The sequence below is a fragment of the Pygocentrus nattereri genome, chromosome 20 (genome assembly GCF_015220715.1).
Source record: "Pygocentrus nattereri isolate fPygNat1 chromosome 20, fPygNat1.pri, whole genome shotgun sequence".
NCBI lineage: Eukaryota > Metazoa > Chordata > Actinopteri > Characiformes > Serrasalmidae > Pygocentrus > Pygocentrus nattereri.
In genome coordinates this window covers 25971288-25988133 of record NC_051230.1, presented here as the reverse complement: position 1 = coordinate 25988133, position 16846 = coordinate 25971288, and the positions used below count along the sequence as shown (strand labels likewise).

At 38.7% G+C, this 16846-nt stretch overlaps 1 protein-coding gene across 2 annotated transcripts in view; it reads right to left on the bottom strand.

The window, feature by feature from the left end:
• The window catches only part of LOC108437402 (tetratricopeptide repeat protein 28-like), a 156922-nt gene that overhangs the window by 98465 nt on the left and 41611 nt on the right, over window positions 1–16846 (bottom strand). For both annotated transcript variants that reach the window (XM_017714482.2, XM_017714483.2), the window contains exon 2: window positions 4693–4840. In XM_017714482.2, the coding sequence (XP_017569971.1) occupies window positions 4693–4840 (148 nt within the window). The remainder of the gene's footprint in view (window positions 1–4692; window positions 4841–16846) is intronic.

The following is a 16846-nucleotide window of genomic DNA, read 5'->3' as shown; positions in this document are numbered from 1 at the left end:
TCCTGCTGCTGTTAGACTGCACAACCAGCACTGCTCCCAGTAGAATCCCCTCCACCCCTCACTGCACCTCACACACCTACAGAACATACTGTGATTTTATCACCTGTTTCCTGTGTGCAATATAATCAACACTCCATGTGCAATGTTTTGTTAAATATCTCTACAGTGTAAACAGTCTTGAGCTTTCTATTTATTGTTGTTTATATTGTAACTCCTCACTAACCCAAGTGTAATATCAAAATAGTACCTCATCTGCAAAACTCAGACAAAATGTCCTTACAATGAAAAATATCTTAGCTTTTTTTATTTATTTATAATTCTTTATGAAGGACAGATTTCATATTTGTATCTTATTTTTTTAGGTTAGTTTTAATATATATTGTCTATATAGTAAAAAGTAACAAACTGTAAAAAAAAAAAAAATTGTGGGACTAATAAAGGACTATTTTATCTCATCTTTCTATTAAAGGTGTAACATTAATACATTTAGAAAACCCTATTTGCATCATAGGAGTAGTTACACAAAAAGGAATCCATCTCTAATTACTTTTGTCAAACTGTAATGGAATTACTTATTATGTGAAAAGTAATATAATACCCATTATTTTACTTCTGCATTACTCCCTATAACCTACACAAAAACACAAATCTTTATGAATAAATTTAAAGCTCAGATTTCTGAATGCCGACTAAGTCTAGTCTGTTTATGGGAGGTTGTTGCTCGTTTTTTCAGTTCAGGGATTTTTATCCACCAGTTTCATATTAGAATGATTATATGCTTTGACAGATTATTCAAGTTTACAGCCTTTCCCACGCTCTCCCTGCCCTGCAAGTTGGTGTGAAAGTAGAGGAGGCAGTGGATAGGGCAAGATGGATGCAGATGATCCGCTGTGGTGACCCCTAAAGGGAGCACCCTAAAGGTAAGCTCTTGCAGGTAGATAATCTATACAAAGGAAATTTATGCTTTAAATGCATTGCATATAATTAACATATATAGATATATGAGAAACACAAGTAACAAAATTCTTAAGTCAATAACTAATGTGCAACACCTTACAGTTTAAATGATTGTAATCACTACTTTGTCATAAAAAAAATAATCACGTTACTCTGTACTGTGTATCCCCAATATATATATCTTCTTCTTTCGGCTGCTCCCTTTAGGGGTCACCACAGCGGATCATCTGCATCCATCTTGCCCCATCCACTGCCTCCTCCACTTTCACACCAACTATCTCCATGTCCACCTTCACTACATCCATAAACCTTCTCTGAGGTCTACCTCTTCTCCTTCTACCCGGCAGCTCCATCTCCAACATTCTTTGCCCAATATATCCACTATTCCTCCTCAACACATGTCCAAACCATCTCAACCTGGCCTCTCTGGCTTTATCTCCAAACTGCTCCACCTTCACTGTCCCTCTGATCTGCTCATTTCTAATCTTGTCCATCCTTGTCACTCCCAACATAAACATAAACATAAAATGAAATTTTGCCTGAAATATTAAGGATGTAAGCAGAATGGCCCCACATGATAATCTAAAACTGCAATATCACACTTCAGTAGCATGAGCTGATTCTGCAAGCTGGAAGCCACGCAATAACTCCACCTCTCATCCTTTTTAAAACCCATTCCATAAAAGACATGTCAAGCATTCGTAGAAGGAAATGGAAATGCCAGATGTCATTTTGCAAGTGACATCTGCATTTTGTTTTAAGTAGTTACTTTATTATGGTGTCATTTTGAATCATCAACAAACAAAAATGTATTCAGTCCAGGCTTTTCTTGTGAAACTGCGAGACTTCTACTCTCACAAGTCTTTTATTGCTCATCATTATAACATCATGCAATGTAGGTGTGTTATGACGTTTGCAAGGCATTACTAGGTAATTCGTGGAATGTTCTATATTAACAGAACATATAAAACATCTAATCTGAGCAGAGAAAAAAATTGCTGTGATTGAAAAGGTTTTATTTTTATGCATTTTCTGAGCTAAAAGGTATCATTAACAAAAGGTGGGCAGAAGTATCAAACAATGATGGCCTATCTTGATGTCTCAAGATAACGGCCCATATTGTAGCATCCACACAGCGAGTGAGAACCATTCGTTTTTATTAAACCAACAGACTTTGATATCTCCCAGGAAAAGGAAAATAAATTGGGAGTACTGAGGAAAAGCAAAGCAGCCGCACGAAAGCCTTTCTTGGTCTTTTTTTTTTATTTATTTATTTATTAAATTAAATAAATAAATAAACAAACTGCTTTGAGATGGGAAACACAAACCTGCACTACATATGACTCAGATGAAACAGATGAAGGCAGCACAGGGAGGAAAAAATAATAAGCGTCTGATCTCTAAGGAAGAGCAAAGAGGACAAAGAGGGAGAGAGGGGCTGTGCCACTAAGAGCAGGATATGTGCTGGCACACAGATGGGAGTAGAGCGCTTTTGGGCAGAGATGATACCCAGAGGAATCCCTGGCACTTGTGTTTTTGGAGAGCTTTTTGAGGATTCATTGTGCCGGGAGAACTGTGTCAGAAAGAAGGAACAAAAGGAAGGAGGCATCAATGTAACAGAAGACTCGCTCAGAGAAACAGAATGCCCAAGTGCTTAGAAACGATAGAGTACACCAAACAAATGCAGTAGAGGAATGGTTGAGTTTCATACAGACAACCTAACAAGTGTATGCATGACTTACATTCGTTTCCTTTCAACAGTAATCAAATATTTTAAATAAAAATGCAAACATGCAAGTGGATCCAATTTGGTTAAAAAGTTACCAGATGAATTTCAAACCTCTCTGTACCAAGTAGATACTGTCAGATGCTTCATGGCAGCTTTGGTGTAATTTGACTAGGAATCTCTATAGGGCTGCAAAATATGATACCATGTTATTATTAAAGTGCTAAATCATGTCACAGTTTCTTTTTGGGTATCAACAGTATATTTCGATTGCAGAGACAGGGTGAGTACTACTGACACCATCTCTCCAGAAGCGCATACTCCCCAGAAGTAAGCACTCTCAATAAGCGTATATTTGCATAGACCTTTTCTTTTAAAATATACTACACAATCAAATGTATTTTTGTTTTCTGCAAAGCACAACATCTGATCGTAATGCAATGCATGTCTCCTTTTAAAAGTCTGTTTTATTTGATTTCTATTTCTACAATAATGCACATTTTTCCTAGCATCTGTCACGATTGGCCCCTCCCAGTCTCCTCATGTGCTTTTGTTCATCTTTTAGTCCTGTCATGTACTTTTGTTTTGATTCCATCTCTGATTGTTCCCACCTGTTTTCCACCTGTGTCCGGTTATCCCTCGTTATCCCTGTTTGTGTTTAAGCCCTGTGTTTTCCTGAGTTTCTTGTTGGTCTTTGATGTTTGTTGGATGTGCTGTTCGAAGTGTATGTACTGTTTGAAGAGTTTTGTTTATTTCTGGTCTGTTTGGAGTTCTGTGTTCATTTGGTCATGTCTGTCCTTCCTTGAACCTGGACCATATTGCCCATGACCCTGGATTTGCCCTTAAATAAAAGTTGCTTATCTCCGCGTCCGCGTCCGCCTCCTCACTCCACGTGACAGCATCTCTATGTTACAGCATATCTATGTTATGTTAGCACCAAGTTAACTAAGGTGTACTTTTACTTCTCCAAACTAGATTTAATACTACTTATGGCAGATCTACATAAACGGGAACATTTACACTTGTAAGGCGTACAGGTGACATTCTTTATTTTGCATTTCACTTTTAGTGAAATCTTCAGAAATTGTTTTAACTTAAAGTCTCGTGCTCAATGTTACTGACAGACCTTTTTAGCTATCTGAGCTAGCTATGCTGAGCAGGTCTGCTGAAACTCCTTTTTACATGGGTTATGTTTAGCATGGTTTCAGACATTCCACTTCATATACATGTAGTTTGTGACTGCAAACGTACAAGTAACGTGATTCATTGATAAATATATGATATATGCATTCACTGGTCAAAACCTATTAAAAATCATGAGATAATGCACCCTTTATTTATTAATTTATTTGCTTATTTCATTTCAAATTACACCCACATTTTTCAGATATAAGCTATACACATATTAAGATTAGTTTGGATACACATGCATTCAAATGGCTACACCCATTTCTATGAAATGATGGATCAGATAGCCTAGATTAGTTTAAACAGTCATAAACCCACACGTCTTGTCACAGCCCATAAACTGTATTTGGGGCAGGAAAATGCAGTACATCTCATTTTTTGTCATCTTCCCTTTTTGTTGAATATGTTGATATCGAGTCCACTGACAAGCATTTCTTTTTCAGTGTACAGAGGAGTGGTAATATGGAGGCCAAGAGGCTTCAGGTCGCTGACCATATAGTCATGTCATCAGCAGTATAGTTCAACTCCCTTCAACCTAATGAGAAATTATAGCACATGATGGCCTAATTTAGAGTGTTTCATAAATTTCAGATTTATTTTATTTGGTGTGCTTGTAAAATACACACTGCTAGGATACATACTGACTGAACAGCAAAAAAATATTTCTATTTTATTCTCTCAAGTTTCAGAAATACTAAATATTATGATACATATTGTGAAAATGCCTTCAAGAACAGTGATCTTCCATTTTTGCCATACTGCCCACTCTTCTGTGGTTATTTTTGTTGAGGAAGGCAGGGAGAAAGGTATGGCAGCTTTACCTCGCAGAGGAGACTTCATAGCAGCCTCCACCATGCCCGTCAGCAGCTGCAGGCTCTTGGGGTCTTGAGCCAGCCCTGAGGCAAAGGCAGCCAACGCGTCTGCATGGCGACCCAAGTACTGAAGGGCAACACCCTGTCGGAAGTATGCCTGCAAAAAAGGACAAAGATTTCTGTTAGTATTGCTATGCGGATACACAATCAAGCAGACATCAAGCAGACACTCATCCTCAGATGAAATACATTTTCAATATGTTACATTTTTACATGGGCAATCGGACCTTTTTCCAATTTCTATTCTTCCTCATAAGATATCCAACATACATCGATAAGGCATGACATTATGACCACCCACTGATCATAGTGTTTTGGCTCATTTGTGTATTTTATTTATTCATTTATTCATTCTTGCTCATATCCTGATTCTAGAAAATTAGCTTGTACTTAATGGCTATGTTGCCTGGAATTTAAACAAATGAAGGGTGGTCTCTGACGGTTGTTCAGCATTGTAAAGCCAGGTTGAAAGGTTCCTGAATGAAAGGCAAGCCAAGCCTTAAGCAAACATCTGTATTCATATACATTGATCAGGCATAACATTATGACCACCTCCTTGTTTCTACGCTCATTGCCCATTTTATCAGCTCCATTTACTATGGACTTTGTAGTTCTACAGTTACAGACTGAAGTCCGTCTGTTACTCTGCATTCTTTGTTAGCCCCCTTTTATCCTGTTCTTCAGTGGTCTGGACCACCATGGACCCTTACAGAGCAGGTACTATTTGGTTGGTGGGTCATTCTCAGAACTGCAGTGACACTGACGTGGTGGTGGTGTGTTAGTGTGTGTCGTGCTGGTACGAATGGATCAGACACAGCAGTGCTGCTGGAGTTTTTAAACACTGTGTCCACTCACTGTCCACTCTATTAGACACTCCTACCTCGTCAATCCACCTTGTAGATGTAAAGTCACAGACGATAGCTCATCTGCTGCTGCACAGTTTGTGTTGGTCATCCTGTAGTCCTTCATCAGTGGTCATAGGACGCTGCCCACAGGACGCTGCTGACTAGATATTTTTGGTTGGTGGACTGCTCTAAGTCCAGCAGTGACACAGAAATGTTTAAAAACTCCAGCAGCACTGCTGTGTCAGATCCACTAATGCACCTCCATTTACATTTATGGTATTTGGCAGACGCTCTTATCCAGAGCGACTTACAGTTTGATTATTGTTACACAACAACAGGTAGGCGAAGGCAGTGTTAGGAGTCTTGCCCAAGGACCCTTATTGGTATAGTGTAGGGTGTTTGCCCAGGTGGGGATTGAACCCCAGTCTACAGCGTAGAAGGCAGAGATGTTACTCACTACACTAACCAACCACCCCTTCAGTATTACTGCAGTGATGAGAATGTCCCACCACCCAAATAGTACCTGTGCTATGATGGTCCATGGGAGTCCTGACCACTGAAGAACAGGGTAAAAGGAGGCTAACAAAGTATGCAGAGTACTACAAAGTGCAGCTATATAGTAAGTGGAGCTGATAAAATGGACAATTAGCGCAGAAACAAGAAGGCAGTCATAATGTTACACCTGATCGGTGTAATTTTAAAAGCGTACATAGCTCAGATAACAGGCCCTTATTAGTTTGTATATATTCATCATAAAAGCACACTTTGCAAACAAAAAGAATGATTAATCAGTAATCAACATCTCTTTGTTCAGCATTAATAAAAGTCTGTTATTTTGTTATTGTTTACAACTGGGAATGTGTGTGCTTGCATAAATGTATGTTCCTGGCTTCTGGGACTACTGTAGAACAACAGACAACAAAAACTGAGAAAAGAAAATGGCCCTACAAAATTAATGACACTACAGGCAATACAGATGTTGCCACAAATAATATGTTGAAGGGGCATGTTCAACATTTCTGTCACAGTAGGTCCTTCACAGAACCTGTTATGTGTAACCATTCCCATTTAAATTTCCTTACATCTTCAGGAACACTAACTTCAGCAAACTGACAGAAGGCACGGTAACATATTCACAGCTAGTGTAGATGCCATTTTTTTAAAAATGCTTTAATATTGAGAAGCATTCGGTGATAAATAAAGAGCTGAAGGAAAACAAAAAAAATCTCTAAGGAGCTGGACATGAAAGTGGTACAGACATATATATTTTGATCTGCGCTCCCCTCATCTCAGACATCAAATCTCCTGAGTACGGTGCTTTTCCATACACATTTCCATAAACATTTCCCAAATTAATTCAGTACTAAGCATGAAGTTTGAACTCAAACTTACCAATAAGTTCATCTATCTAAATATGGTACCATCTAGCATCTGGTAAAAATAGAACTGTACTATTTCATTGCATAGTTTTATACAAATGCAGGACTGAAGTGCATTTAAGAAGACATTCCAGTGACCAACTCACGACTTGTTTTATTGATGAGCCTTTTATTGCATTTAATGTGGCTTAGTACTTTCATTTCTTTTAAACGTATGCCTTGCGCCAGAAACATGAATATAAGACTTTACCTTTCAGACCTGCATTTCTATTACCTGGCAAAACCTTTTCATTTTCTTGCCAAGAGACTCTCATATAATCCAATAAAGAGGTGAGGCGAGGGAGAGGTTAGAAAAAATGAGACATGACATGACTTTGTGTGCACCAGTAATTAATTCCGCTCCCCTTGTCCCAGCACACACTGGTTGCTGGTCTCCATCAGCCCTCACCTTTGCATTGCAGATTCACCCAAAATGAAAAGAAGCCATGTGCCCATTATATTGCCTACATTAACTTTTTATAGGACCTGGTGAAGGATCCATTCAAAGCTGTGTCTCCAAAGACTGTGGGAAATATGGAGATTCCAACAACATAATGTGAGAGAGGCTGAGCAACTTTGTGGGAAAGGAAAAAATGTAAGAATGAAGAGGGTTACTGAAAGAACACACACTCTTCATTAATTAGTTAATTAATTCGTTTTACAAGAATTTTTGCTGAGTGAAGGTTTTGCCATCTCTGCAAGCTAAAAGAATTTTAAAAGAACTCTTTAGAATGGCTTCATTCATTTTTGTAGTTCTATTGTCATCATTTTATTCTGTTTATATATATGATTAAGTGATCATTCTACTCTACCTAGGCTTTTCATTCATTTCATCCTGCTCCCAACTGCAATTTGCTGGTCACCCACCCACTCCCATGAACAATACTAAAAATTAGTCCCACACCACAAGATACTGCGGAGAGTCCGGCAGGTCTAATGGAAATCCCACAGGCGTGTGAATCTCCATCGTAGAGAATGTTTTTTTTTTCTTTTTCTAAGTGAAAATAAGATATCAATTTATGTAACCAGGGGTATTCAACGATACTCTGAATATTTAAAAATTGTATGAAGCCCTTGACTACTATTGAAGATGTTATAGCCCAACGGGGTTAAACCACTGCCGATTTTATTTAAGCAACTGGAGATTTTTATTGAGGAGAGTAGGCTTATCGTAAAAAGTCGGGGAAGAATGATCAAACCGTTCTTCACTCTCTACAATAATAGTGCTGACTCTGACATAAAACAAGTCAACTGTTTCTCCCTGTGATCCCTCAGGGGAATGTATGGGAGTGCATGTGCTGATATGCATGCAAGAGAGCAAAAGAAAGAACAAAAGAGCACACCGTAATAAAGGCTCGTATATGACTGCAAGTATTTAATATTTCATGACTGCTTGTTAGAAGTACTTTGAAATATTTATGCCTTGCCATTCTCCTTTAAAGAAAGGAAAAAACAATGTGACGTTAAAGAAATGCTCACGCACTTCAAATGTTTCACACCTATCCCTGGCAGGTAAAACTGTACTGGTTTCTTCAGGCCCTCCCCGTCTTTCACAGAACTAGAAACACAACTTCCAGTCTCCTCGTAGTGTAATGCTGCGGTGTCATGTTAACTTTGATGATATTAGTGGAATTTAATTCAGTCAGGCTTAATGACATATTTTTCTGTACTTTACTAACTGTCTGCGCACTGCAAAATTTCCTGCAATGAATTACCAGGTGCAGTGTTCGACTAAGTACAACCAGGCACAAACGAACACTAAAAGTCTTAATTCAGCACTGCCAAGTTTACGTTCCAGGCATCTCCCAAACCCACATTTGTCCAACAGACTGCCAAGTGTCATCACTCTGGAGAAAACATTTTCACCGCTCCAGAGTCCAGTGGCAGCATGCTTTACACCACATTTACGTCGGTTTCCTGTGGAATAGCGGTCTGCATGGGGCTGTTTTTTTCAGTATCACTCCTGTCCACTCCAGCAAGGTTTAATCCCACTAGGCTGGACACCTGTGCCTACTACCAAACTGAAAGTTTTGCCATCTCTGTAAGCTAAAAGAATTTGCAACTCTTAAGAATGGCTTCATTCATTTTTACAGTTTTATTGTCTACATTTTTTATTGTTTATATATATATATATATATATATATATATATATGATTAAGTGATCATTCTACTCTACTGCTTTTCATTCATTTCATCCCGTGCTCAACTGCAGTGGGCTGGTTACCCACCCCAGCTGACGTTTGACATTGCAAGCTGTGATCTTAGGCATGTGTGCAGCTGCTCATCCATGAAAACCCATTTCATGAAGCTCCCGGTACACAGTTCTTGTGCCGATGCTGCTTCCCAAGATACTCTGGAGCGAGTGATGCAATAGGTCTACTGGAATTGTTGTTCCTAGCCTTTACAATAATAGCCCTTACAGTTGACTTGGGCAGATCTAGCAGGGCAGAAATTTCTTGCGGCAAATGTGTCATATTTAGAGTCAATAAGCTCTCTAGCACAACCCCATTTCTATGGAGATTGCAAAGTTATGTGCATGATTTTATACACCTGTTAGCACTGAATATGATTGAAACACCTAAACTCAATAACTGGGAGAGGTGACCTCAAACCTTTGGCCATACAGTGTATCTGGAACTGTAAAGGTTCTGGATACATACGGCACACAGTAAAAACATTGTTATTGGTTATATGCTTATTTACATGTTTCAGTACTACATAGGCTAATATTACAATAATGAAAAATATACATGTATTGCACAGCATTACTGAGCATTTGTGAGCTTCCGATACACTAATTGAAACATCTAATTAACAACTTTACCCTCTACCACAAATAAAGGGTAAGTATTCAGTAATTAATCAGCTAGAACATCTTTGGTGTCAGACGTTTGCTTCTTTAGTTTTGCACCGGACCTATGAGGCTAATGTATCTAACACATAATGTAAGTCTATGTCTTTCATAGTTATATTAGTTATGTAGTCTACAGCTGGGGCAAGACAAAAATTGGGGGAAATTTGATTTTTGGTGAAGAATCTTTTCTTTTCTTTTTTTTAGACATACTTTTTTATCCGTTTCAGACATATTTACCACACCAATTCACAAAACCAATTCAGATGTTTTTTCCTCTACCTTCTCTCTTTTTCCTCATCTCACACAAATGCACCTGTCTGATCTGCTGTGGGTTTTTCTGCTAGACTTGTCATGACCATTGAGAAGACACTGGCATGCTCCATTAAGCAGCAAGCAAATAGCTTTGGCTGTACCACTCACATAGTAACCCATACACACTAAGGGCCTATCTTACTAAGCATTTTAATTGCTAGGTACTGCTGCCTGGCTCCAAACATGACCCAGAAATGTCAAAAGTAAAGAGGCACAGAGCCGCGAGCTACAGTCAGATCTGTTCTCAGATCTTGCCAAGGCTCTTCTCACAGTGACATAGCAAGACATGGCACACACAAGATGTTAAATGCTTAATTTAATAGCTTGAGATAAAGGCTGACCGTGGAAAACTAAAAGGGAACAACAGTCACAGGTGAACCACATGCAATAATGGTGGATGCAATTCTTTTTATGGAATTGTAGGACTACGTTTTATGATGTTTAAGCAATCAACTAGAAATGTGTTGTACATGATTGAAGTGGTTCATATGATTCACACACCTGTGGATCTCACACACTGCTACATATGAGGTCTATCTACAGTAAGCAGCTTAATTACATCAACATGTGATATATGGGTGGGCAATGTGACGATATGACACTGTTTAGGGATGGGGATTTCAGTCAAATTTGATATTTGAACTTATAAGTAGAGAACGATGTCAATCTAAAATCTTTAATAAACAAAATGTTATGTGTATTGTTATCATATAACAAATTCAATAAATGATGCTGAAAGCTTAACTCCATTAAATCTATATAAATATGTAACTAGAAGTGTAAAACAAATGTGATCTTGTTGTTGGGGGTGCAGTGTGGAACTTATTGTCTAGTATGCAGTAGCCTTTGCCCAGCTGCAGTTGTAAGTTTATGCCTCATTATTTACAGGACACAAATCAGAAAGTGACTTACTCAAACCGAAAGATGCAGGCTCTACATTGTGTCCAGTGGAGAGAATAGAGGTCAGACATCTCATGGTTACAGAAGCTAATTTGCATATCAAAAGTCCAAATTTACTATTTGATATTTTCCACTTTCATGACTATTCAAAGATTCTCACACATATTAGGGTATCACTGACACAGTAACATCCATCCATCCATCCATCCATTTTCTAAGCCGCTTCTCCGTCAGGGTCGCGGGGGGATGCTGGAGTCTATCCCAGCGGTCATCGGGGCGAAAGGCAGGATACACCCTGCACAGGTCGCCAGTCCATCGCAGGGCAGACAGACAGACACAGACAGTCACTCACACACTCACACCCAGGGGCAATGTAGCATGTCCAATTGGCCTGACTGCATGTCTTTGGACTGTGGGAGGAAACCAGAGAACCCGGAGGAAACCCACGCAGACACGGGGAGAACATGCAAACTCCACACAGAGAGGACCCTGGCCGCCCGGCTGGGGAAACGAACCCAGGCCCTCCTCGCTGTGAGGCGACAGCGCTACCCACCACGTCACCGTGCCGCCCGACACAGTAACATACATGAGAGTAAGTTTTCCTGAGCATATTGTGGGTAATATAAGTCACAGAAATGACCAAGGACATACTTTGCTAAAAACACAGATTTAGATTGGAGTCTCATGATGTGACCTGGTAATTAGTGATTTCTTATTGAAGTAGGTGACTTAGCTGCTGCGACTTAGCAATCACTCTATGCACTCTATGCAAATTAATTATGAAGCGATCAATCAAACTCATAGGATCTGTATTATCGTAGGTCTGAGGTCGCTAGCTGTGCAAAAAAATGCAATAAAAACCATATAAATTGTAAACTCGTAACCCCAGTTCTACATATATAGTAAATCTTATTTACATTCCTTGTCAGACACAACACAACAAAAGTGGCTTCGTACACACCCATGAACTTGTGTCCATATTAGCAACTTGTCACATTCAAATGTGAAAACGCTGGACTGATTTATTTCAACAGAACTATTAGAACGATTGTTTTCCTGGTGTCTGAAACTCAAAACCTCAGAACTGATATCATACAATTCTAAAAACAAAGCATTTATTAGATTTCTAGTCTGCTCTGCTTCTTTCTCTCAAGTTCTTAATATACTCTCTTTCCCCATCCCCAGAAGGCAGACAAAGGGTGCAGGGGTATCTATTGCTCCTGATCTTGTGTGTCTGGCTGGAGGATTACAACCTTTGCCCGAGGGCAGATTACACCTCAAGGTCACTTACAGATACAACAGCAGCCTGCTAGTCATGATCCACTAATCCAAAAGAGAAGATTCATTGGGGAATTGGTCACTTTAGTCAAGACGGAACAAAATTTTCTCTGCCAAGCAAAAGGCCATGTTCTCAATCAAGACAAAGCCTTAGTTATCATCAGATCTATTGTGGAAAGCAGTGTGTCAGGCAGTGTGTATTTACTGCATTTACAATATATTGAAGGCACTAATTTTAGATATGATTTTACCCAAATTTAATACTAATTTTATGTACTAATTTTACAAAATTAGCAGTCAAATGAAAAAAAATTAAAAATCAGCATTTTCTCTACATTCTCCATGTACATACACTGAACAGTGCACACGCTCTACATACATTCTTTACATAAATTAACTAGTGTGCATGTGGCATATAAGTACATTCTAACACATGATGCAGTCAGCTCTTTTATATTATGTTCGGTTATAACCAGCTTTTAATTGCTTGATGAATCTGTAAGTAATTATCTTTGGAAAGCCTCTTTTAAAATTTTCATTGACAACACATGGTTGCCTGATATGTATAATTACACCCCCCAGCTTGCATCCTAAGCTAGAATCAGGCTATTAGAATCGATACTCTTAATTGCAATCTTGTAGGGAGATCATTTTGTGCAGCGAATGACTACAAAACGGAGGAAAAGCTTGTTTATAATGTATAAGCAGCCTTTTGGGAGATGGCAGAAACAGCTTATATTGGCGGCCAGATATCCCAACAGCACATGAGTGTTTTTCCACTTTGACACATCATTTAGATGCTGCTGGACTGCCGCAGGCTATTGATTGCTAGGTGCACATCAAAACAGAGATACATTGAAAGAGAGACAGTGAGGTGGAGAAAGAGAAGAGGGCTCCCTCTATGGAAAAAGGTCACACAGAGCAATGAGCAAGCTCAGTCAATGGCAACAGCAGTCCAGGTCCATCTAAAAACAAAAGAACGGAACCATGGGAAATAATTAAAGGTTATCCCAGCAGTCTGCGGGCGGAAGGCAGGATACACCCTGGACAGGTCGCCAGTCCATCGCAGAGCCCCAGATGTAACTTGTTTATTTCTAACAAGCTAGCCTTTTACAAATAATGTGTGACATAAATTTAAAATCTTAATATTCTTAATATTTTGTTTAGAAATAAACCCAGATGTAACTTGTTTATTTCTAAACAAAATATTAAGAATATTAAGGTTTTAAATTTATGTCACACATTATTTGTAAAAGGCTAGCTAGCTAGCTACTGAAATATGTATCATCAAAACTTCGGCAAATGTAACATTCAAAGAGTTCCAGAAAGCTAGTTCATGACCACTGTTTAACTAAAAAAAAAAAAAAAAAAAAAATATATATATATATATATTTTTTTTTTTTTTTTTTTTTTTTTTTTTTTTTTTAAACAGCATGTTTCTAAACAAAAATCAAAGTATCAACAGTCAAATTACATTTGTGAAGACTGCAGTTCAGTAATGTGGTATTGCCTTGGCCTACAGAAACTGCTCATAACTAATATGATGAGGCAGAAGGGATTACTTTAAACTCAATACTGAAATTCATTAAGTGTATTATCTGTAGCATCGCCCTACACACCAGCAGCATAGGAAACATAAGAAACAATTGTGTAGCAAAACATAAATAAACTGAACAGCTGCCTCTAATAGGACCATATGTAAAGGTACACAGTGTTATAACATCTCAATGAACATTTCATTTCAAAACCCTGTCCATTAGTATGGACTAAGTCCCCTCACGGCTACAATTCAATTTCATTCAGCCACAAGAGCTTTAGTGAGGTCAAGTACTGATGGCTTGGCTCACAGCTGACATTCCAGTTCACTCCAAAGGTGTTAGATGGGGTTGATTACAGGGCTATGTGCAGGCTAGTCATATTCTTTCACATCAAACTTGGCAAACTATTTCTTCACGCACCTTCCTTTTCCAAAGGAGCAGTGTCACTCTGAAAAAAGAAAAGACCCTCACCAAACTGCTGCCACAAAGATGGAAGCACACAGTTTTCTAGCATGTCATTTTATGCTGTAGCATTAAGATTTCCCTTCACTGGAACAAAGGGTCCCAACCCAGACATTGAAAAATAATCCCAGACTATTATTCCTCCTCCACCAAAATTTACAGCTGATACTACACATCTGTAGTGTAATATTAAGCATTCACTTAGTATCTGCCACACAGATACACATCCATCAGACAACCAGCCTGATCCGTCATACTAGAGAATGTATTTCCACTGCTCTAGAGTGCAAAGACACAAGCACAAGCCACCTCTTGGTGATGTGCATGATGATTTTAGACTTGTACGTGGCTTACCAAACTAATCTGCTTTTCATGGAAACCCAATCCAAGAAGCTTCCAAAGAACAGATTTTGTACTAACATTGCTTCCAGAAGCAGTTTGGAACTCAAACAATGTCAGGACATTCATTGAAATGCTTGTGCTGAGGCACAGGTAATCACTCTATAGCATGGCAGCATTATATATATAAAACTGTGCTATGTATAAATATAATTATTAAATAAATATATATTAAACAAGGGATAATCTGAGAAGCATATACACACACACACACATTTTAATGTGACTTTGTGTTATTGTCTGTAGCAGTGATATGATATAATAAACAATACTAACAGAGTGACGGAGTGAAATAGTAACGGGGAGGGACCCACAGCTTCACAGCTTGTTCAGAAGCCTGACAGCTTGTGGGTGGAAATTGTTCACAAGCCAGGTTATTCTAGCCTGGATGCTGCGGAATCTCCTGTCTGATGAGTGTACACACACACACACACACACACACACACACACACACACACACACACACACAGAGACACAGTCTCAAAAGTAAGGAAACTAAAAGAAATCAGGAAAATGTTCCAAGTTGGTGACATGATCATTTTCTCTTCTCCCACAGATTATGTCTAAAATTGGGTCACTGTCTGCCAAATTACTCAAATTAATCTCAGAGAGTATTAAAAAAAATATTTATCAGTGTCATCAGTTAGCTGCTATATGTGTGAAACAGAAGGAAATCACAGACATGGGCTAGAGTGAGCGACAGAGACAGACCAGAGACAGAGAAAAAGATGAGAGAGACTGAAAACCACAAAGAAAAAGATAAATAAAGTCATGATATATGAAAAGATGAGGGGAGAGATAATAAGGAGTAAGGCTACAGATAAACTTCCACAGGCAGCTGCATATTGAGAGAAACTTCCAGAAACATTTGGATCTAGATTGCTATGGTGAGCACCATCATGGGTCACCCTGCTTCATGTCTTCAGGTGAACTGTGTACTACAGTATGGAAATAAAATGCATAAGTATATCTGAAGATGCAAACTGTATTGATTCCGAAATGTTGAAATACTGACTGTAATGAAATGTTTGGGGGGGTCAGAGATTTAAACCCCTAGTACTAAACCAATTCCCTAAAACAACACACCCTGTTAGCTTGACAGGTTGGCACTCCCAACAATGGCACATTTTTCATCTCTCTCCATTCTATTAACTGCCAATAAATACTCATAAATTCACACCGCAGACAATAACGAAGACCTGTAAACCTCAAGCCTCAATTTCCTAGAAAGCTCACCGTGGCATGAACTCCATATTGGACCGATGTATCTGTGATGAGTGTGTGGACACAGAGTTGACGGGTTGCAGCAGTCATCATATAGCCATTACACGCTTCAGGGCAAAAGTGTAAGGGAGAATCTAGAGCAAGCAAATCAGGATAATGGCCATGCAAGTTCAGCTCGATCAGCACTGATGAGACCAGCGATTTCCAAAATAGATTACGTTGCGCTATAGATGGGGAAAATAAAGCTTTGGCTTGCTACATTTAGCTGCTTTGAAGAAAGGCCTTCAAAGGAGTATTTTTAAAATTGGTGGCTTTAGTATGTTACGAAAATTAGTGACCAAAGCCGGTTACAAATTACCAATGTACTTATTTATGTAACCTAGGATATTTCTTTGATTTTTTTTTTACAATTTGACTCACCTACTTCAATTACAATTTGCAGACTCTTCCTCAGTACTTAGAACTGCTCCTGCGGTTATTAGGATCTCAATGTTACTGAGATCCTAATGCAGCATTTCTGTTGCTTTGTGGCCCTGCTTTGATCACTTTAGGATACTTCATGTGTGTCATTCACACCCTTGCTGTGAAGAAAAGGCTCACCTGGACGTTTCAAGATTTTTATTGAACAGCGAAGCTTCTCAACTTTCTGTAATGAGCTTTGTGATAGCCCCTTCATGAGCTCCCGACCCTGTAAGCTAAGACTACCTTACAACCATCATTAACGTTCATACATATTATTCTTGTTTTGAAACACCCTGTATGTATCGAACACAATCACACTGTCAAATATTTGGTGGTCTTTAAACATCGGTCACTGTGCCTCTGTTTAATCTTAGAATAGAATAGAATAGAATTCAACTTTTTCATTGCGAA